At 37.0% G+C, this 25,334-nt stretch overlaps 2 protein-coding genes across 6 annotated transcripts; one reads left to right on the top strand and one right to left on the bottom strand.

The window, feature by feature from the left end:
* The first annotated feature begins 411 nt into the window (after window positions 1–411).
* Window positions 412–16,610, top strand: LOC136257028 (broad substrate specificity ATP-binding cassette transporter ABCG2-like). Of its 4 annotated transcripts, none has more exons than XM_066050124.1 (19): window positions 438–465; window positions 4,969–5,660; window positions 5,972–6,153; window positions 7,626–7,887; window positions 8,151–8,210; window positions 8,428–8,542; window positions 8,664–8,810; window positions 9,138–9,295; window positions 10,680–10,831; window positions 10,996–11,076; window positions 11,160–11,311; window positions 11,468–11,533; window positions 11,999–12,081; window positions 12,247–12,336; window positions 12,384–12,508; window positions 12,607–12,761; window positions 14,730–14,819; window positions 15,437–15,525; window positions 16,238–16,610. In XM_066050124.1, the coding sequence occupies exons 3-19, from the start codon at window positions 5,982–5,984 to the stop codon at window positions 16,395–16,397; spliced, it is 2,157 nt and encodes a 718-aa protein (XP_065906196.1). In that variant the 5' UTR covers window positions 438–465; window positions 4,969–5,660; window positions 5,972–5,981; the 3' UTR covers window positions 16,398–16,610. The 4 variants fall into 4 exon arrangements, with proteins under 4 accessions (XP_065906198.1, XP_065906199.1, XP_065906196.1 ...); XM_066050125.1 differs by having other exon boundaries at window positions 4,969–5,918; XM_066050126.1 differs by lacking the exons at window positions 4,969–5,660; window positions 5,972–6,153 and having other exon boundaries at window positions 412–469; window positions 16,238–16,607.
* Window positions 16,611–18,546: 1,936 nt separating this feature from the next.
* LOC136257047 (broad substrate specificity ATP-binding cassette transporter ABCG2-like) lies at window positions 18,547–25,110 on the bottom strand. 2 transcript variants are annotated; one of them, XM_066050163.1, is made up of 17 exons: window positions 24,987–25,110; window positions 22,915–23,109; window positions 22,803–22,862; window positions 22,167–22,281; window positions 21,907–22,059; window positions 21,700–21,857; window positions 21,494–21,648; window positions 21,364–21,444; window positions 20,913–21,079; window positions 20,792–20,857; window positions 20,514–20,596; window positions 20,110–20,199; window positions 19,933–20,057; window positions 19,716–19,870; window positions 19,574–19,663; window positions 19,426–19,508; window positions 18,547–18,825 (listed from the first exon to the last, which is right to left on the bottom strand). In XM_066050163.1, the coding sequence occupies exons 2-17, from the start codon at window positions 23,103–23,105 to the stop codon at window positions 18,693–18,695; spliced, it is 1,905 nt and encodes a 634-aa protein (XP_065906235.1). In that variant the 5' UTR covers window positions 23,106–23,109; window positions 24,987–25,110; the 3' UTR covers window positions 18,547–18,692. The 2 variants fall into 2 exon arrangements, with proteins under 2 accessions (XP_065906235.1, XP_065906236.1); XM_066050164.1 differs by having other exon boundaries at window positions 25,025–25,106.
* Between the last annotated feature and the right edge of the window lie 224 nt (window positions 25,111–25,334).

Raw genomic sequence — 25,334 nt, 5'->3', positions numbered from 1 at the left:
TCACCCTCTTCTACAAAATTGTTCATAATCTGATTGATACATCTCCAGTTGATTTAATCCCTGTCACTTCTAACACCAGAGGACATGATCAAAGATTTCACCATATCTATGCAAGGACCAATCAGTACAGTAATTCATTCTTCCCTAGATCAATTAGACTGTGGAATTCACTCCCACCTGACCTAATCCAACAACAATCATTACAAATTTTTAAGTACCAACTGAAATTATTATTACTTTCCCCTACCAATCAGTAATCCCATAATCAATCATATTGTAAAACATTATATGTGCGTTAATCCTCAAACTGAGGCTGCACATTTTTGGAAAATAAATAAATAAATAAATAAATTTATCCCTGGAAAAAAAAGCTCATTGACCTTCCATCACGTGATACAATAAGCGCCCGCGCGAAGCTGTATAAGTTGAGTCTTCAGGGACCATTCCGCTACCTCTCTGACCTTTGTAAGTTAGTGAATAAAATGTGATCTTGCGTGTAGTATGGTGAACGAAACCGGAGGTATAAACTCCATGGTACTGACCAAGAGTGTTTTGCGCAGCGTTGAAACGATCTATGACTGTGTAGTCTCAGTATGCATACCGAATTGTGAACGATGTGGCACAAATTATCTAGCAGTGAGTGTCGAAAAGCGCAGCCATACCGACCCCGAAAACCATCCAAGAAAACGATATTCAGTTGCAGCTAGCTGAGCCGAGCTGATCTCTCAGGTGAATGTGCATTCGTTCACTGGTCCCCTCCCCCAGGGTTGACTAAACTATACGTGAAGCTTATGCACCTATCAATGTTATCCCCCACCTACCCCCTCCCGGGCGTAGTGGGGGAAATGGTGGGGATTTGACTTTTTGAAAAATCAAATTCTCCACCCATTGGGGAACGACTAGTGGTCAAATCTCCATGTAGTATGGCTGTAAGGTACTTTAGGAAACAGGTCAATTCCTTTAGCTTGCAAGTTAAAACAAACGCCTAAAATTTCGAGCGGTCAAATGCCCCACTAGTGGGGCAGAGTTTCAGGTCAAAATCCCCTAGTAAGCCCGGGAGGGGGGTAGTGGGGCTTAACATTGATAGGTGCATTAGCAACTTCAAGAATAAAATTCACACTACTGGAGATTTGTCTAGGCGAGGGCTGTGTGATCTCGGGTGTGGTCTTGCAAGGGTGTGGCACTCCAATATATCCTGTACTCCGATCTTCGTCCTCGGTCAAAGTCAGAAAGTCAAGCTAGAATTTTGCAGCTAGTCAAAGGACAAGTGCGATTTGTAAAGTGTATACCACGATCGATACTTTTAAAATAGCAACGTGAACGTAATTTTACTAAAATAGGTCTATACAGAATTTTGGTCAAGCGAAAATTTTAGTAAAAGCAAAAGTCAAGACTTATTTTTCGAGTTTGACCACTTTGACCGAGGATGAAGGTCGGAGTACAGGATATATTGGAGTGCCACCCCCTTGTCTCGTAGAAAAAATTGCTACGGCTTTGGGTTTCACGATGTTTTATGGGAAACGTGAGGGAAAAAGCATTGAGCTTTCTATTGCAGGAACCATCCCTAAGTTAGGCATTCCAGTCGAATCTAATATAGACTTTTTATATGCTCAATAGATAATGTTGATTACCAACTCATAGTTTGTTGGGTTGGAATTAGCTACTTTGGCATGGACAGTGCTTTAAACTGAAAATGTTATCTGGTACATTTTAAAGGTAAAAATGGCACAATTGAATTAGGAAGCCTTCTAGCAACCTGGACTGTCTTGAAACTGCAGTTGCTTCTAGCTGCAAGTTTGTACATATAATGAGAGTAACTTCAGGGTTTATTGGATCTCAGTGATCTTTGTAGCTATGCTCTGCGGTGAGCAAATATGTTTCACATTGTAAACAATGGTGTATACCCATAGGCAAATGGCTATCTCAATTCTCAATTAAGTTAACAACTTATAAAGGTAAACAACTAAGCTGAAGGTGTCACAATCAGTGTTGGGCAAGTTACTTTTTAAAAGTAATTAATTACATATTACTTGCAACTGATCTATTTAGTTACATATTACCCATAAAATAAAGTAACTATAATAATATTACATATTATATTACTTTGTGTCCACAGCCTTAAGCTGTCACGTGTGAAACTACCACCTTATCACGTGACATGATTGCGTTGTTGGACAATGTACAAATCTTGGTTATAAGTAAGAAGTTGGTGAATAAGCTTCATTCAGTAGGCTTCATTACTTTGTTGTGGCTAGGCGTTACTCAGTGGATTACTAACGAGATTAGTAACTTCGGCACTTGTAGTAATAATATTACGTAATATTAGATTCGTTACAGTAACTATATTACTTAGGTAACGCATTACGTTTGTGAGTAAAGTAACTTGAGTTATATTACCTGTTTTTATAGCGTATTTCGTGTATTACTTATTTACCACAAAAGTAATAATATTACGTAACGCGTTACATAAGTAGCGCGTTACTCCCAACACTGGTCACAATGGTACAACAATACCCTAAGGTGGAGTTATGGTTTCAATTATGGCATTGTTATGCCAACTTTGAAGTGGTTTATACACAACCATCAGAAATTGCTGTGTAGCTGATAATCACTAACCCGAGCAAAGTAACTACACACTTTAAAGTAAGCACCAGTAAATACTTTCCACCCGACAGTACGTTCTTAAAAGTTTCAAAGTATTCTGCATACATTACAAGGCTTTAAAAGATTACAAAATGACACAAAACATAACACACATGGTAAAACTAAGGTTTCTGTGATAATCAGTGTGTGGGAAAATCCCATGGCAGTTTTGGAGCTTACCAATCCCAAGTTACATGCGTTGTTATTTTGTGCTGGGTTCTATTGGGGAATATACGGAGAATTGTTTTATTAAAAAAATCTCAGATACTGGAATGCCTATACCTAAGTATGTTGTGTATCTCCCTACATTATATAGATATTAGTAGTGTTGGGAGTAACGCGTTACATAAGTAACGCGTTACGTAATATTATTACTTTTGTGGTACCTAAGTATTATAACGAAATACGCTGTAAAAACAGGTAATATAACGCAAGTTACTTTACTTACAAATGTAATGCGTTACCTAAGTAATATAGTTACTGTAACGAGTCTAATATTACATAATATTATTACTACAAGTAACGAAGTTACTAATTTCGTTAGTTATCCTCTGAGTAACGTCTAGCCACAACGAAGTAACGAAGCCTACTGAATGAAGCTTATTCACCAGCTTCTTACTTAAAACCAAGATTTGCACATTGTCCAACAACACAATCATGTCACGTGATAAGGTGGTAGTTTCACACGTGACAGCTTAAGGCTGCGGACACAAAGTAATATAATATGTAATATTATTATAGTTACTTTATTTTATGGGTAATATGTAACTGTAACTAAATAGTTCAGTTGTAAGTAATATGTAATATGTAACTAGTTACTTTTAAAAAGTAACTTGCCCAACACTGGATATTAGCTTTATTATAACAATGCTCTATATCTTCCAATATGATTCCTTTTAAATGTGGAGTAAAACACCAGGGAGAGGGGAAAATTTGTCCATCAATTCCTCTTATTTCCCCTGTTTAGCCTGTACTGGGGATTACAAATAATAGTTGCATTATAACAAGTACAAAGGGTATATAGCCACTGCTATAAACCTAATAAAATCATTTGTGGCCGTTATGAAGATATTTTATCTACAAAGTGTACCTTGATTGCTTGGCAATCTATCTAGATTAAAGCAGAAAACTGTCTGTCTGTCCATCACACTACTTACTTGCCAGTCTCTGTGTATGTGTACACTCTTAGGAATAGTGCGTCATCATACAACTATTGTACATGTTATCACGAGCGTCTACATGCTTCCATTCTTCCATTATTACACTAATCACGTTGAAGGCAATGATGTAGAGAAAACCTTGAGCTACATTCCACTGTAAACCACAGCCCAACCTGTTCAAGTGGTAGAGAGCTTGCTTTGCATGGGAGGATTGAATCCAGCTAGTGTCACTTTTTTTTGTTTTTACCCATACCTTTTATACACATGTTTTTAAAGCTCAACATTTAGCTCATAGTTTTTGGCATCCAAACCACTTATCTGCAGATGATGCGTGCATCATGTGGCAGCTCACATTAATATTGTTGCTGCAAGTCAATGTAGGCTTTGTTCATTCTTTACAGCATGTTGAAAGCATTGGTATAGGGAAGACTCTCTACAAAGGAGCTACCTCCTTGTCAAAACCACAGGAAAACAACTTTAGTGTTTTGTGCATTAACCAACCCAAGGTTGAAACTTGTTGTTTTCTATGTACCCATTTTATGCACAAGTTTTTATTGACTAACTTTTATGCTCTTCAGTACTGGCAAGGACTGCCTTACAACATTCCTATAGAGACTCATAGAACACATTTGTGAGTAGAAGTTGCTAGGACAGGTAAATTTCAGACATGTTCATCCATTTGTTTGTTCCATGTTTTGTATTAGAATATGTTACTTTTTACACAAAGTTGTGTACTTTGTGTTTATAGTTCTTTGCTACACACTTAGAATATATATCTGCACCTGTACTAATGTTTTAGCATTATAGGTGTGCACTGGCGTACAAAACTCTATACATCAGAGTACAATCCATGATACTTTGTATAGACTCACTACTGCTGAAACAAATAATAGAGATTTGCAACCTGCATGATAGAGCAGGTACTACTGTGTAATAACAAATATTACTGGCATCATAGAGATAGATTGTACCTGTATGAGATAGCTTCGCTGTGTACTTTAACCATTTCAAACATGCTGGGTGGTATAATGTTGGTTACTACATCTGTTACTTATCTTAATGCTATTGCTAATTAGGTATAGGTATACATGATACTGTAGTTGTCTTACCGTAGCTACATGCAGCTCTGTCTGTATAACTTACGTGTGTGCTCACATAATTTCAGGATGCTTGCAGGCAACCTCATGTTCTTTAAAAGTGACATCACCATGCGGTTCCCATCACATTAATTAATGAATTGTAGAAATGTTCTGGATCACATTGAAGGCGTTTTGGGCTAGATGTTGTATCCAAAATAGTACTGCCTAGGTGCAGTGAAGGATAAGTAGTAATAACCAATTTCATGAGTGTTTGATACTTTAATTGTGGATATTTCAGAGGCATGTACTGCTAGATCTCTTTTTCATCAGTTATGACAGTTGGCATTTCGCAAATTGAAATACACTACCATTGACATAAGAAGGTGTGATAGTTTAAGAGACCTCTCAACCACAATCATGGTCTAACAGTTAACTTAACTGGTACAGCAGATACCACGATGGACATGCATTTCATACGTCAGCTGTTTATAGACGTGTTGCTTGCTGGTAATCTGGTTAATGGTTTGACAGTCAGCCTCCACCTTGTAAAGCTATTCTGGTTCAATACTATACTGATAATGTTACATTGCTATTATAACTGATGGTACACTTCCTACAGGATGAATGCCTGAAGCCTGATGATAAGTTCCTGTGAAGCAATCACATATAGGCTTATACTCGTATAAGCCTCTTCTTCATTTCAATAGATTGTTAGTGTGGTGTGTGTACTTGCTTAGTAGTAGCATAGGGTTCTTCAAATTATGTTGTCTGATACAATGTGAGTCTTATCTTAGTAAGCTATATTCATAATGTGTACTTTGGGGGAAATCATTGGCTGATAGGAAATTATGGTTGGCATTGCAGCCTGTTAGAAACCATTTTATATAGTAACTTCTTGTGATGGCTAATTTAATGACAATAAGTGCCAAAGGGCCAAAGAATATTGCAATTCTTAACCAGTGATGGAACTTTCATCTCCTTTGTTTCTGTTTGGAAACACACTTAGCAGTGCTATAAATTTGAAAACTAGCGTGAAGTAAGGGAAATGAATTGAATGTTTACTTAAGAGAGTGTTTCTTGCTTATTTAGCATTTAAAATATGACAGACGATCGTGAGGAGAAGCTTCATCTACTTGACCATGGTGGGGGCAGTGTCCAGTATGGATCTGACACACGTAAAGTGTCACCGGCCAACACTAAGAGCAACAACAAGGGTGACAATGGAGCACACTCTGGTGACTCCACATTTTTTGTATCATTCAATCGACCAGGTGATGAAGCTACTGGTGAAATGGTATCACACCATCAGTTAAGATGATAACCTTTATCTGCATGTGGCTCTGAAATAATTACTATGTAGTTGACTGAGATGCTGCAATTCTGTTACTGGTAGTGCTAGGACCCCGATATACTGTGCTTATGGGACTCCTAATGTATCACATATTCACGCATGATTACATTATTTGTAGTGTGGTCATGTGCTGCTAGGTGTAGCAGATGTGTTTCGAATAAAATTTTGCCAAATTACATATCAGAACAAGTAATGCTGTGAGGGAAGACTCCCTATAGTTCTGTTTTTCCTATTGTAAAAATGTTGAGAATGAAATTGGATCATATTATAATTTACAATGGTCCCTGAATCCCTGACCATACACATCCTGTTGTGTTTGTTATTGGATACTAACTACCTGTTGTGTTTGTTATTGGATACTAACTACCTAATAAGCAAACTTTATGTGAGGCTGAGGATATTAAATGGGTTCATTGTAATTGTACTCTGTGTTGTGTACTGTGGCTAGAATCATAAAGACTTAAGTGCAAAGCATTGAATCTGGTATTTCAAGGATTTATTTACAGTAAGACTACAAAACAACATAAAAACTTATTTTCTGTAACTTCAGGTGCCCACACCTTCACCCATGAGACATAGTACATCTTCCTGTGGAGCACTAGTTCTGACTTGAGTACTTTGTAGGTGACCTGTTGTTTTGTTACATTGATCTGACTGTAACTACATCAGCTACAAGAGGCTATTTGTGTACTGTGTGCACATTCTCTCTTGTATGTTCAGCAACAAGTGTTACCATATATGTATGAAAAGGCTTTGGCACAGGATTCATAACTCTCTTGGGTTACAATACAAGCGGAAAGCCACTTACACACACTCTGCCATCTGTGCACTACATTTGGTGCAACATCTTTATAGTAAACACACTACACTTAATGTGTGTACGCTATACAGTACACACATGATGCACATACACACATATGTCCATATGCGTGTGCTTCCCATGTGCACACACATGCATGTATGCATATACTCACATGCACGTGTGCACACACGCGCACGTACGCACACACACACACACACACGTGAAGAGCAAAACTTAAACAGAATAGAGCAATTTGAAATGTTGACGGCTAAATAACCAGAAAACCTCTCCAAAGTCCTCATATGTATATTACCCCTCCTCCTTCTGAAATCAGACCATCTTAGTCCTACGGATGCTCTTATAGGCATTTGGTGGAATGTGAAACACTGCTTTATACACCTTGGTTGAAACCATCCTGATTTCAGGGGTCTAAATGTGTACCAAGACCATTGGCAAGTGTGTCAGTCCTGACCATCAAAATGTTCATTGATTTCAAGATGTCCTTTTGGTATAGTTTCTCTGTAGATGATGAGGTTCCTTGTTAGTGAACAGTTAACATGAGTGGCTGACTTTGTTATATACCTCTGCAGCACCAAACAACATGGCGGATGATGACAATTGTGAGGCTGGTTCAAGGGCCACCCTGTTAAACAAGGATGATGGCAGACTGCAGCAATACAGAACCCAGCGTGGTCTCTTTAATGTAACACTGTTACCCAGTGACTCTGTTAGTAACAAAAGCATGATGGCTGGTGGTACTGGCAGTGTAGCCTTCCATAATGTCAGCTATGAAGTTGTTGAATTGAAGAAATGTAAGAAACAACCTCCAAGGACAATAATGTATAACGTTAGGTAAGTGTATTATGACATAGGTATACTGTTGTCAGTTAGGATAGTTTCAGTATCCAGTCATGTTTGAACCAAAGTGAATAAAGGATTTTTCAGTGGTCACTTTAGAGAGCTAGTAGCCTTATACGGTAGTCTCATTAGACAGGCTTCATTGTATATGTTTAAATTTATTTTTATAAGCTCTCTTTCTAAGTACGTATGTATACAATGTGGTTGCTATATAATGTGGCTAATATGTGCATAAGATTATATATTTGTATGTATAGTGGTATTATGAGGACTGGTCTGAATGTCATCATGGGACCAACTGGTAGTGGAAAGACATTGTGAGTCGGTTATCATATGTACACTGTACAATAAGTAAACACAGTACACATAAATGCATACATAACCTGGACACTTGGAAAGTGTACTTACACTTAAATTGAAACCTTGTTTAAGTGTCTGGATTAAACAAGTCGTAAAATTTTGGGTGTTCATGTTATCAGCTTGATAAGATACTCATTTCACTCTCTTTACATACGTAATGATACACTACAACAGGTTACTGGATATTCTTGCTGATCACAGAGTTAGGAAGGGTCTGACTGGAAACATTCTGATCAACGACTTCCTCCAACCTCAAGACTATTCCTACTCATCAACCTACGTGGTCCAGGTTTGTATTCTGCACAAGTACTGTAGGAAAATGGTATTCTCAGCTGTTTTATGTATTCTTTAGTTACAATTTAATATTACATTTATACTTTGTTTTCTCACCGTAATTTTACTTCATGTAGTTGGATGTACTGACAGGCTCACTCACAGTTAGAGAGAACTTATCATATTCTGCTGCTCTGAGGTTGTCTTGTAAAGAGGAGGAGAGGAGCCAGAAGGTGGATAATGTGATTGAAGAGCTTGAACTGACTCATGTGGCTGACAGAAAGGTTTGCCATCACTTTTTGTCAATCACTATCCTGCTAAGGAGGTCCCCTGTGATACATCTTGTTCCGAGTGTAGTTCATATTCTTCATTAATGGTACTGCCCTGTTTGGGACCAACAAACAAAGCGTAGCTGCAATAATGTTATTTCCAACTTTAATGAAGTCATGAAATATGAACACTATAGCTGTGTTTGGGACCTACTCGACATGGTCACTGTATTGAGGTTGTCTTATTAATGAAGCCATGAAGTACACCTTAGCTATGTTTGGGACCTTCTCATCATGGTCACATACTGGTTGCGTACAAGCACATTTTCCATTTACTTACAGGTTGGTGAAGTATTTATCAAGGGTGTTTCTGCAGAGGACAGGAAACGAACTAACATTGGAATGGAGTTGGTCATTTCTGATGGAATTCTATTCCTGGATGAGCCCACAGATGGGCTAGACGAGCCCAGCTCTATAGCAATAGTGAGAACACTAAAGAAGTCAGTTGTGATTGTGGTTCTGTATTTGTGATAAGATGTTAAGTACAGTACAATTCAAGTCAAGCCACTTAGCAATAAATACTGCTTAAGTACTAATATTAGTATATGTAATAGGATGGATGGCTGTGGTATTCGGGATTAATAGTGCGAGCATTGTAGAAGTAAAATAGTGTGAGGCGAAGCCAAGCACTATTTCCTTCCTGTTTACAATGCGAGAACTATTAATCCCGAATACCACAGCCATCTGTCCTATTGCAAATTAATCCGACAACCATAGCAACTGTTACTAGGCAACGGAAATTCAAAAATAACTACTGCAAAAGACCAATCACACTTAGAAACCGTTGCCTAGCAACCGTTGCTATGGTCTCTAAGTGACATTTACCTCAGCAACGGTTACTTACCAACTGTTGCTAAGCAACCGCATTGTTGCTATGCCGTGGGGCATCTATCACTATGGTAACACTAGTTTGGTAACACTAGTTGTCAAGTCGGACATTTACTTCTAATAGAAACACACCACACTATTTTAGCCAATCAAATTAGTATTACAGGTATTTGTCATGGGACCTTGACAAACAAGTGTAATACTAATTCTATTGGCTAATCGCTTGATGTATTTCAAAATAATACGTCAAGGTGCTATTGAGAGTATTATACTGTAACACATTCACTTGTTGGATTAGTATATGTAATAGGACGGATGGCTGTGGTATTCGGCATTAATAGTGCGAGCATTGTAAACAGGAAGGAGTAAAATAGTGCGAGGCGAAGCCGAGCACTATTTCCTTCCTGTTTACAATGTGAGAACTATTAATCCCGAATACCACAGCCATCTGTCCTATTGCAAATTAATCTGACAACCATAGCAACTGTTACTAGGCAAAAGAAATTCAAAAATAACCACTGCAAAAGACCGATCACACTTAGCAACCGTTGCCTGGCAACCGTTGCTATGGTCTCAAAATGAGTTTTGCCTTAGCAACGGTTACCTAGCAACCGTTGCTAAGCAACCTTATTGTGTTATACCTTGGGGCATTTATCACTATGGTAACAATAGTTGTCAAGTCGGACATTTACTTCTAATAGAAACACACCACACTATTCTAGCCAATCAAATTACTATTATAGATTTTTGTCAAGGGACCTTGACAAACAAGTGTAATACTAATTCTATTGGCTAATCGCTTGACGTATATCAATATAATACATCAAACTGCTATTGAGAGTATTATACAGTAACACATTCAGTTGTTGGATTATAGTGTGTATACATTATAATATGCAAGACACTACTTGCATACATTACAATGCTTCCCAGGTTTATGCATATAAAAATATTTTACACTGTACATATATATTGCATATGTATATTGTGTTCCAGTGTTAGTAGAGATCGTGTTGTGGTCACGTCACTACGTCGGGCTCAATACTCCATGTACAACTTGTTCAACACACTAACACTGTTGTCAAGGGGACGGGTAGTCTACCATGGTCCAGCTGGAGAGATGGCTGTAGGTCACTTCAGGGACATAGGTAGGTAGTTGTGTCTTAAAACTATAATATTCTTGTTTTAATGTTTCATTAAAATGGCTGCGGAAAATGTTCTTTAACATGTGTATTCAGTGTGGTAAGGGATGAATGATTTCCAACATGCTCTGATGTGACCATGTGTAATACAAAGTTATGTGTGTTCATAGGATATGAATGTGAAAGATATGACAACCCAGCTGATTTCTTTCTTAATGTGATACACCAAGTTGATTCTCCAGGAGACAGTGGTAAGCAGTATGGGTATGTGTGGTGATATGAGCTAATGTATTGTTTTAGAATAAATTTAATAATAATTTCTTCACCCTTGTAGCTACCTCTTCCCTACAAGACAGTACACTTGTCACAGCCTATAACAATTCTGCACATCATCAGGAGCTTGACAGAGAGCTTGCCACAATGGTAGGTAAAGCTGGAACCAACCAGATGAAGATTCCACAATTTGCTACCAATCCATTTTGGCAGGTAAGGAAGTTATCTGACAACGTATTGTATTGTACCCACACTATATGAACACACCTACCTACACAGCATACACATACACACACACACACACACATACATTTTAAGTAAAGATATGTTTTCATGTTGCTGTACGTTTTGCGGTTATCGTTGCTTTAGCTTAATGTTATGATAATCTACTACATCAAGAAGCTGTATAGAAACCCTGTGAAGACTTTAATGCACGTAAGTTGAGTTTACTGTATAGTTTACTGTATAGTTTACTGTATAGTTTACTGTATAGTTTACTGTATAGTTTACTGTATAGTATGTTTGTGTTTATAGTTATGCCATAAGATATTGGCACCTCTAGTGAATTAACTACATGTATTACATGTTCATTTTAAATCCTAAAGATTAGTATAGCTTATCTGTAAACTAGCTATCCCCTTTTATCATCACTGAGAAAATCGCCATCATATATATATAGTAGTTTGAAAACAACACTAGCTTCTTCCTAAATATATTCTAATAAAACACACACACACGTTTTACAGAGAAATTATTCTAAAGAACAGTTTTGTTTAAATGAACTGTATCCTTAGTTAAACTCATTATCCACATAATAGGACAGTGTGATATGACATGATGGTACATGATATGTTTGTATGTGCCGTTGTTGTTTGATATGCTTATTGTGCTGTGTTATAGACAATTGTGTTAAGTGCTATTGCCCTTGCAATGGGAATATTTTATTATCAAGTGGATGATGATTATACTGGATTTCAGAACAAGTGTGTGTGTGTGTGTGCGTGCGTGCGTGCGTGCGTGCGTGCGTGCGTGCGTGCGTGCGTGCGTGCGTGCGTGCGTGCGTGTGTGTAAAGTGTGTGTGTAGAATGTGTGATAACCATGTGGTTGTGTCATCCTATTTAATCACACCACTTTCTCTCTTCATCTAGAGTCGGAGCCTTCTACTACATTGCCCTAATAATGCTATTCAGTGGTCTATCACAAGCATTGTGGGTTAAACGAGACAAACTCATTTTCATGTAAGCACTCACAAATATAAGCTTATAATCATGTCATCATTCTATAGACACCATGTTGCTAGGGGATACTACAGGACCTCCCTGTACCTTATCTGTTATTTTTGTTTGGATGTAATCCCACCACGAATCGTTGCTCCTATTGCATTTGCAATAATATCATATTGGATGATTGGTATGCTATTGTATGTACTTACAACCTAAAGTTTATGTATTTTCATTTATGTAGTATACGACATATGTCTTAGCTCTTTCCTTCTTGGTTTTTCAAAGGTTTTAAGAATGTACTTTCCAAGTTCATGATCTATGTGACTACACTGGTATTGACTTGCCTGGCTGGTTCCACCATAGTGTTGAGCAATGCTGCTAGCCAGGATAATTTCACTGCTGTTGCTGGGCTTACCATTGGAACATTTGCTTTCCACATGGTAAGTGTGTAGCTCAAGTTGTATGGAAATCGATGTCTCAACCACAAAAGTTTGTTAGCAATCCACGAAAATTTTAATTTCACAAAAAAATTTCTCTATACGGTATCTTGTATGCATAATACAATCGGTCCTCAGTTATCTGACTACTTTTGTTACTACAGTGCTCAGATGAGTAAATTTGTTAAAGCCCATATTTTAATTTTAGGGATCCAAGTAATAACAAATAGTGTAATAAGAGATATGAATGATGATACAACATAGGTTGTGGGAATATCCCTATATTGATGAATTATTATTTTGTTCCATGCCAAAGTAAGGATTTTCCCACTGAGCTACGTATGTTGTAATACCATGATTACCTTTTCTTGCTTGGATCCCTATTTTATTTAAAGCAATAATACTTGTTAGTTTAGACTGCTAGCTGATTCGTATATCTAGGGTCAGCCTCCAGCCTATGTATCAATGGGAATGGTTGCATTATGCCAAAAAACCAAACCTCCATGATCCTAATACACAGTACTACCATACGGTATAATATTTGACATCAATTATCTTTTCTATGATGGTTTTTAACAGCAATGTTTAGGCAGGTATCCTAAATTTGTGAGAGGGGGGAGGGATTCCTACTATTATCATAGTGTTTAATACGGAGCTCCATTCAATTAGCTCTAGTGCAACACACAGTAACACTAGCAATGAAATACTCTAATTAAAGCAATCATATGTTTGGCTATTGGATGGTCTAGGTGCTCGGATAACCGAGGAACAATGTTATCATATAGCGTATTCATGGAAAGATGATAAATCAATTCTGCTGTCATGAACTGGTTTCTCAGATCCAGTTACCCCTAGTGTTGGACATTGAAATGTTTTGGATCATATATTGGATTATAGGATCCCTTAATTAATGAAAATTTTTATAGTTTTTAATACCATAAACAATTCTTATCCATGCACATTTAGTAAGTAAGACAAAGTTATTATTGCATTTTTATAGCAGAAAATATTTAAAGTTACTTGGATCAAAATAATTTTCTGTTGTTGCATATATGTGACTAGATATGAGATAGCTTGACATCCACGCACACTCACGTGTTTACCACATATGGATTGCCGGCCTAATACCATATTCTACTGTATCTGTCTTCAAGTCTGGTTTCTACAGCAGCTTCTCTGAGACCCTGTGAAAGCCACGAGTGGAGGTTATGTGCCATTCAATGACCATAGCTTTGTTGGAGTGATGTTTAGTAAGCAGGGGAAGCCATGAAGTGCTGCCTAGTCTCGGTCCTCATTTGGGAGATTGGGAGAGTAAGAAGACAAGTGAAAGCCAAACATCTGATTTGGGCTCTCCATCATGGACTCACCTTGCACCCAAATTGCTCCACCTTTTATTACTACGACATTAGTCTTCTGCACAAAAAGCTGTCGAAAACAGGACATATTTTGAGCATCAGAAACCTATACACACAGACACTAGGAAGTTTTAAAGTCGTCACAAAGCTTTGTGCGTCAAAGTTGAATTTTGACAAATCCAGTTCCATAAATCTGTCCAAAGCCTTATTCTTATTGATGTGTGTATCGGCTCAATACTGTGTCAATTCTGGTGCAACCCAAAAGTGAAATGAGGACTCAATTACCAAATGTGGTTATCAGATGGCAGGACATGATTTAAGGCTAGCATTTGAGTTAGAGCCCTTAGTAATTTTGGGAAGGTCCATAATCCCCCCTTGTATTTAATCACATTATTTCACTTACCTATGTAGTAGTAAATTTTCTTGTGATAATAGTAATAATAATTAATGATGTGTTCTTGCAAAATGAATACTTCAGTTATCATGGTACCTTATTCACTTCCGTTATGAAGTGGCAACAGTCTTTGCAAAGTAATAAATTGTTACTTACGTCATACGTATATAGAATATTACAGTATTATTGTTACAACTTTCACAATGTTCTCTTTACTTATAGGTGACATGTGGATTTCTTCTTAACATGAATGACATTGGTATATATTTCAAGTGGATACAATATGTCAATCCATTGAGGTTCACCTTACACGTAAGACTCTCTATATACTGTAGTGATGTCACTGTGGCAAGGAAGCTTGTGAAGGGATAAGGGATCACTTACTAAGTTTGGTACACTGTGTGTGCATTACTTCTGCTTGTAGCTATTAATCACAACAACTGTTCTGTTAGAGTACTGTATTTGACTGCGCTATTAGCTTGCCACAATTGTCAAACCAGGCACATGGCTGGTTTACTGACATTTTTATATGTGTGTATATTTCTATGTATGTTCTTACTGTATGTCTGTCCGCACCCACACTTGTAAACTTTACGATATAAGCAGCCAGTGTAAACTCCCTGTATTAACTTTAATATAGGCAGGTAAGCTTTACTTCAAGTAATATTCTTCGTGCCAATTGAAAATAAATTATGAATAAAAGAGTCCTTTGTATAATTTGATTAGTTCAGCCCACCAAGGAGCATTTACAAAGTACAGTCACAAATACATATTATAATATTTATATGGTGTATATTTGATACTCTCTAACATGAACCATTTCTGATAGCAACAGTTCCATTCAGTGATGGTTCATGGAAAGATGGAATACTTAGTCCATGTTTAGTACATATATTAATGTACTGTATGTGCCCTATTTATTGTTGTAGGCATGTTTTAAAACTGAACTAAAAGATGCTGTGTTTTGTGATCGTATTCCAAATGCAACATTGCCTGATTACTCGATTGGATTTGGGTGGTAAGTGTGTGTATAGTGTGTGTATAGTGTGTTCACTTTCACTGAATAACCGATTAATTGATAGGATATTTCTAAAACTCCAATAACCAGTGATAAATAAAAAGCCAATAATCGGCTCCCATATGTTTCACTCAAATACACACTAATGTTTGAGTGCTATGACAGTACTGAACAACTCCAATCAATGTAATTCAGTGACTGGTGTCTTGGTATAATGCATTTGTTAGTAACTCACTTAGCTCAATACTAAGCTAACGTCAATTACACAAACACATGTGCTCAATATAGAGATATTCACTGTTATAAAACCATGCCTAAATAGTGGAATTTAATTGTACCAATTAACCAATTATCGTCACCAATAAACTGATGATGAAAATTTTGTAGGTGCACAGCTCTAATAGTGTTTGTGTGTGAGTGTGCATGTGTATGTGTGCATGCGTGCAGTGTGTGTGTGTGTGTGTGTGTGTGTGTGTGTGTGTGTGTGTGTGTGTGTGTGTGTGTGTGTGTGTGTGTGCGTGCGCGCGTGTGCATGCATGCATGTAGTGTATACTGTATGTGTGTGTGTGTGTGCACACATGTGCACACAGGTGCTGTCGTAAGGGTTTTTGTCCCTGGTTTGTTTCTTATCCCCTGTGTATTATTCATACCCCTGTGTATTATTCATGTATACTATATTCGTGTACTGATACATTATTTTATTCTTTTATAGTGATGCCAATCGGACAGTACATGGAAGTGACTACCTAGCCTCACTGGGTTATCTTGATAAAGATATCTGGTTTGATGAGATGTCACTATCATTATCAATACTAATTCCATTGGTCATAATTTATATCACTCTTCTGTGCTGCTTGAAATTCAAGAGATAGAAAGTGAACTTTTTAAGAAATTTATATATTTGTATTGTAAATAATTTTTACACTTTCCTTTACAAAGATGTGTGCCTGTGTGTAAATTTTTTTACAAAGTTTACGTTGACTAAATATAGAATAACTGCTGTGATACATGCAGTTTGTACTGACACACCTTCTGTCAGCGTACACATCTTTAGTATAATAGTGCTGGGGAAAATTGCAACAATTGTCCTCCTGTTCATTATTGCATTCATTCATTATTATGATGTATGAGTGACTACATTTCATATTAGCCTGTACACCATTGTTACAAAATTAATGTGTTGTAAGGTACTTTGTATTAACTCACAATTTTTTTTATTGTGAAACTTTGATGTCGCTCTCCAACTTTTAAAACAAAGTGTTACATTTATAATTATAAATTTCTTGCTATAACAGTACTTACAAAATTTATATAATCGTTGTAATAACAGCAATGTGGCCACCTTGCAAATATTTCATATAGCACTCTTGTTGATATTACTCCTTGCTTTTTCTCTCCTCTACCACTATGCCTGAACACAGGGTATAGATTCTGGAGGAAGAAAGCACCCAGTCAAATGATTGGGTGGGATTTGGAAGGTGCAATGTTTAACATGGGTTAAACTTGCAATTAACAATGTAGCAACAGTTTCTAAAACACTTATCGTGACACAGAAAAATACAGTACTACAATCATATTATCACTATTGTACAGTATACAGCACTACACACAATTCTGTGCAGTGTACATGTTGTGCTTGCTTACCAATGTGGATTTCTGCTAAACATGGATGTTGACATCATGACTGGCTATCTATATGAAGTTCACTGTACATGTAAGTAATTCCTCTAATGCTGTGGTGATGTTATAGGATGGATCCACAAGCTTGTGAAAGGATAAAAGGTCAAAACTGGTTCTCTTATTATGCTGAACACAATGTTCTATGTATGGGATTAGAGTTTTAAATATCGAGTGTGTTAATATCAAGTATCGTGTATGTGTAAACAGTTGAAATGTATTTGGCAGATTATAATCTACTGCAAGTCTGATCTGCAAGCAAATTTAATGGGGTGTTCTACAAACAGAGTATTTGAATTTATTAGTATGGCCACCAGTTCCAAATTATGACCAATCTCTTAAATATATACTGGTAGTATAAACCGTTAGAAACATAATAGTTTGTTATTTTCCAAATGAAACATTCTCTGATGGTTTGAATGGAAAGAAATTGGTATATAGTGTGTCTGTATGCGTCTGTGTCCGTGTATCATCTATCTCTTTCCCTATAAAGTAGGGCTATGCAATAATAGTAAAACCTATATCTCCATAAGTGACAACCATTTTATCTCGATAATCGATATTATCTCGATAATAATGTAATATTGTAAGCACAGTTTTACATATTTGTTGATGTCAAGTCAGAAATTTTACTCATTTAATTTGATACCTTTCCAAAGGTTTTTCATCTGACTGTGGTTGATATACACTAGATTACAGAGATTTACTATTATCTCGTATTATCTATTTTACGATAGGTGATTTAGGTATCTAGATTATCTTTTTATCTAAATTATCTCCCAGTCCTACAATAAACCATGTATATGTCTTTGTGCCCTTTTGTGTGCTAATTGTTCAATGCATGGAAGTGATTTCCTAGACTCACTGGGTTGTCTTGATCCAGAAATCTGGCTTGATGAAATGTCACTTAGGCTTCGTTTATCTGTATCCAAATACATCTAGGGCCCAGTGAGTTTGGATAATGGAGGGACCACAGTATTGTACTACAACTAGTTTTACATACTCTAAATTTTGAATCTACACGTATTGTGTGTGTGGGGGAGGTGGGGTGGGGTAAGTTCCAGCACATCATACTAACACTTGAAGACATGGACTCACTCTTCACATGCTGAAGTATTAATTTTGCTTTTCTTCTGATCCGGTACAAAAGCTTATATTATCTTGAGAAGCCAAATAACCTGGATTTACACCAGCAGCACCAAACAGTCATGTGTTGCCAACTACATACATATATCAAGTAGGAACCTCTCAAAAGGATCGCGCGACTGAAACGTGAATCAGGATGCTTTTGACCATGGTCTCTACACCCTTAACCTACATACATTTTCAGCACTACAATCAGGACATTCTTTATTCATAAGAAGAATCACATTCAAATGCATAGCTTGATACATGACCACAAATATACTACATAAAGTAAGTGAAATGTTCATAATAAATGAAACAGTGATTATAATATAATTACGTTCATCTTTCTTTCTTCACACACCTCAAGGTGATGTATGCAAGTGTGAGTACAATAGTAACATACAGGAACAACCCCATCTCATTGTACCAAATATTGTAACGAAGGTACCCCAGTGAGTCAGGTAGATATCTCCAATAACAGTTCGGTTCACATCACTGAAAAAAATATAAGACAATTATATGTTGTGTGTAATTCTTTACTGTGCAGAGCATTGCAGTGGAACCTATATTAGTAGGTACCTCTATAGAAAGGCCACATCTATTAATTAAACTGGTTAATACAACTATACATGTGGTTCTTCCAGCAGCAAAAGTAAAGTGGTAAAACAGTTTGATGCCTATGTACGTTACAGCCATTTTGTTAATAATTCTTTTATGTGCACCATTGAATAAAATAACACAGTGTTGCATCCTTTAAGGAAGGCCCTGTATATTAGGCCTGCATCAAATATGCCATTATAATAAACTGAAGTGCTATGCCAGCATAATGCTAGCATATTAGGTGGATATTTCAAGGTATGGAGATTGATACTCTCTAATAGAACAGTCACTTTGTAGTGAAATACTCTAATAGAGCAGTCACTGATTAAAATGTTACAAGATAATTAGTTCCTGAAACATGCATTTTGTGCAAAAGTTTGAGCACATTTGACTTAGGACATGTTTTTATTAAGACCAAGAAATTATGGTCCATAAAGTGACCATCATATAGACAGGTTCCAGCATAAAATTGAAAACAACACAAGTTGAGCTTACCACTCATAAATAGTTCTGTTAGCAAAGTCATAAGGGATTCTGTTGCAGTAGTAAGAACCCTTTAGTTCATTCTCAAATAATGCCTGTTAAAAATTCAATCAGTAAACATGTAGCAGCTACCTGTAAAAAAGTTTAGGCTCAAGCTTACATTTAAAGAGAAACGGAATATACTGATGTATTGTATCCAGCTTAACCAGACAACCACAGTATTCAGGTTTACTAAAAATCCACCAAATATCTGTAAAAATAAAATAAAGTATACCACACATCTATATAGTGCATGCATATACCATTTGAAAAATAAAGGTCATAGCCACTAGCATGGTCGCCAATGCAAGCACCCTAACACCAGCACTGACAAGAAAGGCTGTTGCAGATGCAGCACTAGATGCTAACAGCAATGTCAATGAGTAAATGGCAAAATGAAGAAGCTCTTTCTTCAAGCCTTAGTAGAGAGATGAACAATACCAAACATGTAGACATTGCTCACTTGAAATCTTCACTCACCCAACATCCAGTATGATATAGCAGAATACAATATCACTGGTACAATCCTCATGGGAAGCAGATCACAAAATACTTTAGTAAAAAAGAATGCTGACACTCTGTAATATCCTCTGGCACTTTGGTGGCTGTATGTAAGGAATATAATATAGCTAACGTTAACACTTTATTAGAACATACATGAATAGTGGCCTCTCTCGTATAAACAACTCGATAGCAGAGAAGCTTCCAAACACAACGTTTGTGATGATAAAATAGAATGCTCCAACCCTGTATGTGATGGATACCAACATGTACACATGCTACACTACACTACACTACATAACACACACATACACACACACACACACACACACACACACACACACACACACACACACACACACACACACACACACACACAGACACACACACACACAGACACACACACACACACACATAGACACAGACACACACAGACACAGACACACACACACACACAGACATACAGACACACACATAGACACAGACACAGACACACACACACACACAGACACACACACACACACAGACACACACCCACACACTCACTACACATCCTTGACCTATTCTGGAATCCAGCAAAGTTGTCTTTTAGCTGGAAGTATATGATGCCCACAATGGTGGATAATATCAGCATCACTAACATCTAAATGGCATAATGTCAAAATAGCTACTGGTAATTCAGGGGTTATGTGTTGTTATAAACACACTTTAGCAATGTTTCAGAACCTAACAAAAAATGATGTTCTTGCATTGCAACAATATTGTCTACACAACAAAATGAGCCTTAGTTTGCATGTACACAAACAAGGATTTGTGTTATACACAATTTTGTACATACTTGTACTATGGAGACAATAGGATTCCTCACTAGGTTTCTTACAGCACGCACAGCAAGAACTCCAAGCTACAAAAAAAATTTTTTAAACATACATGTACTGGGTGTCCTTCTGTTGACATACTTGCCATGGAAAACTGCTAGCAAACTGAGAAACTTTCTTGGCCTCCCTTGGTGCTTTCTCCAATATAGCAGCCAATTCTTTAGTGACTTTGTGACACTGTGAACTTTGTGTATAGGCCACAGAGAGTTTGTTCTGGCCAGCACTTTCACTGAGTGAATACATTACACCTGTGGTGTAAGTGATATGTACTTAATCCACACGATTGCGTACAAACTATTAACTACTTGAGTTGAGAGTTACAGGGAAATCAATATGGAATTAAAATTTTGACCTTAATTTGATGAGGTTGGATTGCTTAGCTATGCAGTATATCAAGCACTCTCATACACAAATTCTGTGAGTTCTTAAATTCGCATTAGTCATGCATATATATAATTATTCAACTTCAAAGAAAACGTAATGTAATAACAGAGGTGGGCAGTACTGCATTAAACTGTTACTTAAACCTTACTCTTCATTTCTTGCGCTTCACAAGATATCACAACATCTAGAAAAAAGTCAGCAGGATTGTTGTGTTGTTCACATTCATAACCTATAACATATCAATGTTGTAAAAGTATAAATCTAGAACATAACTATACCATTATCACTAAAGTATTGTAAAGCATGATCTCCAGCTATTCCATAGTACACCATATTTCCTTTCGACAACAATGTTAGTGAGTCAAACAGTTTATAAATGGAGTATCTTGGCTGGTGGATGGATATGATGATCACTCGGTCTTGTTTACTGAGACTAAGTAGTTTAACTAACAGCAAGGGTATATTAATTTAAGTCAACACTTACTCCTTCAATAATCTTATCACTGATATGGCCGTGGAGGCATCCAGTCCAGTAGTTGGCTCATCTAGGAATAGAATCCCTGGAGCAATGATCAATTCCATTCCAATGCTAGTACGTTTCTTTTCTCCTCCTGAAATACCCCTGATAAACTCTGTTCCAACCTAATAAATAATTTATGAAGTAAGAAAACAAATTAACAGTTATGATTACTTTGCTATCAGCTACTTCAGTTAATCCAAGCTCTTCGATAACTTGCCGCACTCTTTCCTTTCTATCAGTCCTTGTGTACACAGATGGTAACCTCAGAGCAGCAGAGAAGGCAATGTTCTCTCTAACAGAAAGTGTCCCCATTATAATGTCATCCTATATGGATGGTTAACAGAAAGACATGAGAAAATATTTAGTATAGAAGTGTCATATATCGGGAATTATGTATAGCTAGATACCATGTATTGTTTTGTAACATTCACCTGGACAACATAGGCTGATTTACATTTGAAATTAACCGGCTGGTTTTCACCATTGATTAATACAACTCCACTCAATCCCTTCCTGTCCTTGTGACCAGCAAGAATATCCAGTAATCTATGAGACATAAAATTAAAATATAATTTTGTTGTGGATGGAAGCATTACACTTTAACTGTATGCCATAATTTGCTTAATTTCATTGCAAAATGATTTTTTCACGTGGAAATATTTTACAGAAAATCTTTTTTGTATACTAGCTACTGTATATCTTAGAGATACTAGCCAAATTTCTAAGCATTGACTGTCTGAATTGTTTTACTGTAGCTATTGGTTTTCAACTAAGACACATTAAACACGAAAGAATGTGGTTAAATCTGTAGCTACCAGTACTGCAAAAGATCTAGTCTCCTCACGCCCAATCCCAAGAATATGAACCCTTGTACCATTTTTGGAGAATGAACCCTTTTTGGGGTTGGGAACTGCGAGACTACGGATAGTTTAGATGTGTCAGGGAAAATTACTTTCTTAAAATAAATTTCGCTCACTGTAAATCATATGAAAATATTCACACAAACATTTTTTATCATGAATTTTTTTTGCACAAAAATAAAGCAAATCATGGTACTGATAACTTACGTGGTCTTTCCACTACCAGTTGGTCCCATTATTGCATTCAGACCAGTTTTCATAATACCACTAATAATATTATATTTGATATCAAACATTTCTACACACAAAGGGTATATACCTGATATTATCCAGTATTGTCTTTGGTGGTAGCTTCTTAAAACAGCTCTGTTGAGATACCTCATAGCTGATGTTGTGAAATGATACACACTTATTAGACTGGCCTTCTCCAAGTGGATCCTTCACCAACAGGCCATATTGTAGGGCAGTGGAACTTTTGTTAACCAGTAATGATGTTGATTCATGAGCCATTGTGCTGCAGCAAAGATTATTAAAACAGCCAACATACATGCTTATTACAGTGGCAAATCTCAACTGGTTAAATGTTACAAGCAGGGGTGGATACAGGGTGGAGGGCTCTTGACCCCCTTCCAAATATTTTTAGTATACCAAGATCGAGATACTCTAATAGAGCAGTCACTCTAATAAAGCAGTCACAGTATTAGAACAGAGTGTAGCGAGCTATGTAAGGATTTTTATGTGCTTCATCAGCGATAAATGCGCAGTTGGTGAGGTGGGTAGCTATTATCACTAGCTGTGAGGTTTTTTTTGATCTCACCTTACCTAACCAGACAACGTAGTGCCTCACTTCATTTTGACCACCCTTTTCCATACACTGGATCCGCCCCTGGTTACAAATGCTTAACTTATGTCAATTGGCTATGTGCTACATGTGATGATTATACATCCCAGTGAAATCTACTATAAATGAACTAGTATTGTACTGAAATCTATCCATTCCAGCTATGCCACTGTTACCTATACCTAGATACCTTGAAACTACTACATAATCATAATCTTACATGCCATGATGTAGTTCATAGTCCTCTCAGTTGATTTACTATTTTTATTACTATCCCACTATGGATCTGCTAGAAGACTGGAAAACGTGTAAAATGCAGGGAGAATCAAAATTAAACCTCCACACTTCAAAGCCCCATGGTGATTTTGATCCCTAAAATGCTATAGCTAGGAAAGTGCCTATTGAGCAACTGAAAAATCAGGATTTTGTGATACTTTCCACATACAAAGTGCAATTTATTTATTATTATTGTTATTAAAGCTTTTAATAAAGCACTGAAGATCTGACAACTTGTGCTGTAGCCTTTGGATTACCTAATAAACAAAAACTGGAGACTTTTTAATAGAAAACTACGCTTAGCTAAGGTGAAACAGAAAATGGGCCAAAGACAGAAAGAAAAATCCCTTTAACCCCAGGATTTGAACTGCAGGCCACCCAATGCCATCTAGCTGATGCCATCACATATTTGACCTTTGGTGCATGGCCATTTTGGCATTGAGAGTTTGTCATTTTTGCTTTCATCTCCCTGAAGTATTGCTTAAAACATCATGAATGGTCTTGCTGAAAGAAAAACGTTTATGTTGTATTTGCGGTGAGATAATATATCTAAGAGAATCACTTCATATCATCTGCATGCTGACCATTTGTCATACCAATGACTTTTACTGTATATAGCTAGCGAAACTGATTAATATGTTTGTTTACTGATTGCATGGTATTAATGATAGTGACAATAAGCCAGCTCACCTACCATTGCAATTGGCCAGCAGTGTGGTTAACAAGTTAATAAACAATATACTGCGTAGTCAACATCACATCAACACCAACCAAAACATGGAGGCACTGTTTATGTTTTCATAATATATACCTGACTTTGGTCTTTGTAACAGTAAGCATACTTGCAAGCTTTAAGCTGCAGTGATGAGGCTGCAGATACACACTGGCAAATAGCTACTAAAATCTACTTTGATCTGAGTGAATACCTGAAGGTGCAGTAGCTAGCTATACCGAGAGCTATACCTAGTTTCTGAGTTGAAAAAGAAAGCACAGTGTAAGGAAATGCAGGATTGTTAGCCGTCTCATTCAGTCTCCCAAAGCCGGTGTGCCGTGCATCTTTTAACTTAGATGTTCGCTTAGTCTTGAGTGAATTAGTGCCTCGTAGTTGAAATACTAGTGGATTCTGTACCACTGTACCTTGCGTTGATCGGACTAGATCGGTTGACCTTACGCCAATGTGTACGATAGTCCCGGCTGTCAGTTTCCCACAATAGCTATAAACGATATGGTCTACTTTATACGAGACTTTATACGAGACATTACAATGCACTTACAATGATCCACCTTCAATTACACTATATTTGATGCTAACTTGCACTAAATTACTCCCATCCTCGTGAACACAGCTACGAGAAAACACTACAACTGCGGGGCGCTAACCAATTAGAGTTTACAAACGCCTTTGAGTGATTATATTTTACTTAGCGCATGCGTCTTGTAAACCAGAGCAAGCAGACAAAGCGAGGGACAAAGAATCTACTATTTACAATATGTTGGGGAATTTGTACAGGTGAATAAAGGAGCTTTCTGATTGCATACTGGTACCGTCATAGAGAGCTTGTGCTAGGGAATGTGTTTGATGATTATAACTGAGGTGTGTTTCGGAATCACTACAATCATCG

Source organism: Dysidea avara, chromosome 5, assembly GCF_963678975.1.
Source record: "Dysidea avara chromosome 5, odDysAvar1.4, whole genome shotgun sequence".
NCBI lineage: Eukaryota > Metazoa > Porifera > Demospongiae > Dictyoceratida > Dysideidae > Dysidea > Dysidea avara.
This window is presented reverse-complemented; position numbering and strand designations above follow the sequence as displayed.